The 2022-nt window shown below is 38.8% G+C and overlaps 1 protein-coding gene across 1 annotated transcript; it reads right to left on the bottom strand.

Moving 5' to 3' along the window:
• Nucleotides 1-736: 736 nt before the first annotated feature.
• LOC308495289 (translationally-controlled tumor protein-like) lies at nt 737-1204 on the bottom strand (the record flags this gene model as incomplete). The annotated part of the gene is made up of 1 exon (XM_081043206.1): nt 737-1204. One exon carries the CDS (start codon nt 1202-1204, stop codon nt 737-739), a length of 468 nt encoding a protein of 155 aa, XP_080899332.1.
• Between the last annotated feature and the right edge of the window lie 818 nt (nt 1205-2022).

Here is a 2022-nt window from a genome sequence, read left to right as displayed (position 1 = left end):
TACAAATATTTTCTCCCATTCTGTGGTTTGTAGTCTCACTTTCTTTATTATGACTTTCACAGCACACAAGATTTTTATTTTTTTTGACTTTATTTTGGGTATGGAATACCTCACTCAACTCTACAGTAAAAGTGTAGAAGTCATCAGCTAGGCTTGGTTTTGCATTAAAGCTTTATAAGTAATGAGTCAAAATTTTTCAGTAATTATTTAATTTTCTTATTTTTTATAATTTTTATTTTTCAATTACAGTTGACATACAATATTATATTTGTTTCAGGTGTGCAACATAGTAATTAGACATTTATGTAACTTATGAAGTGGTCACCCCAATAAATCTAGTACTCATCTGACACCATACATAGCTACCATGTTTCCCCAAAAATAAAACCTAGCTGGATAATCAGCTCTAATGCGTCTTTTGGAGCAAAAATTTAAGGCTATAATATAATATAATGTAATGTAATGTAATGTAATGTAATGTAATATAATATAATGTAATATAATATAATATAATACCAGGTCTTATATCAATTTTTGCTCCAAAAGACACATTAAAGGTGATTGTCCAGCTAGGTCTTATTTTCAGGGAAACACAGTCATATCATTTCCACTTGTCCTAGTCCTGGTATGTGGCTGAAAAGCAGGTTATGATGATGACAGGAAATGAATCCAAATGGTCAACTTTGTTAACATTTTTCCAATTTTAAACCATCTTTAAAGAAAATCATATATAGGGTCACACATCCTTACAGTAGTCCAACAGAGCAACCATGCCATTTGGATTCATGTTTTCACCAATAAAGAACGGGTAGCTTTTGAAATTAGCAAATATGTGCTTGAGTTGTTCTGCAGTCCCTCTCATGCAATGTTTTACTCTTTCTAATCTCTGTTCTTCAAGTTTTCCTTTGATTGATTTCATGTAATCTTTGATGTACTTCTTGTAATCTCCTTTTGCAAAGCTCACTTCCTGCAAATGATGGTTCATGACAATATCAACACCAGTGACAACCGTGTTTTCAGTATCTTCCCCCTTGGGGCCTTCAGTGGAGGCATTTCCACAAAGGCATGAGTTATCAATGTTATCCTCTGTCCTACTCACCATCTTCCCCTCCACCTCCAGCCACAGCCTGTCTGTGATCTCCCGGATCTTGTAGATGTTGAAGAATGTCTCATCATGGCTGATGAGGTCCCGGTAGATAATCATGATGGTGGCTGGAAGGAGATGATGGCCGCACTGGCTTAGCAGGGGCTTGGAGCGAGTGCGATCAGTTGGAGTTGGCGCTTGAGGAGAGCGGGGAGCAGGTGAAAAAGATGGATTCTTTTTTGCTGTTCTGTTTGGGTGATTTCCGCTACCTTATCTTACAAATTGATGATTTGAACTTTTGCTTCATCTAATCAGTTGTCGATTCCCTTTAATGTATTCTTTATTTCACTTATCATATTCTTCATTTCTGACTCGTTCTTTTCTATGCTTTTTATCTCCATTTTTATGTTTTCTTTCTCTTTGTTGAAGTTCTCATTGAAATAATTGGGCATCCTTATGACCACTGTTTTGAACTCTGTGTCTGATAGATTGCTCATCTCCATTTTGTTTAGTTCTTTTTCTGGAGCTCTGTTCTGGCCTTTCATTTGGGACATGTTTCTTTATCTTCCCGTTTTGGCTGCCTCCCTGTGTTTGTTTCTATGCATTAAGGTAGAGCCAGCATGTCTTCTGGCCTCAGTAGCGTGGCCTTATATAGTAGGTGTCCTGCGGGGCCCAGAGGCACAGTCTCCCTTGTCACCTGAGCTGGGTGCTGCAAGTGTGTTCCTTGTGTAAGTTGTGTGTGCCCTTCTTTTGTAGTTGAGCCTTGATTGCTGTTTGCATGCTAATAGGAGGAATTGACCCTTGGGCTGATTGGTTATGAGAACTGGCCATGACTACAGTGGAGGAGCTGTTGTGCAGGGTCTAACCCTAGGGGGCAAGATTCAGTTTAGCAGGGCTCTGGTACCTGCCCAGTTGGCCCTTTGAGCATATTGTCTGTG

Source organism: Rhinolophus hipposideros (genome assembly GCF_964194185.1).
Source record: "Rhinolophus hipposideros genome assembly, chromosome: X".
Classification (NCBI taxonomy): domain Eukaryota; kingdom Metazoa; phylum Chordata; class Mammalia; order Chiroptera; family Rhinolophidae; genus Rhinolophus; species Rhinolophus hipposideros.
This window is presented reverse-complemented; position numbering and strand designations above follow the sequence as displayed.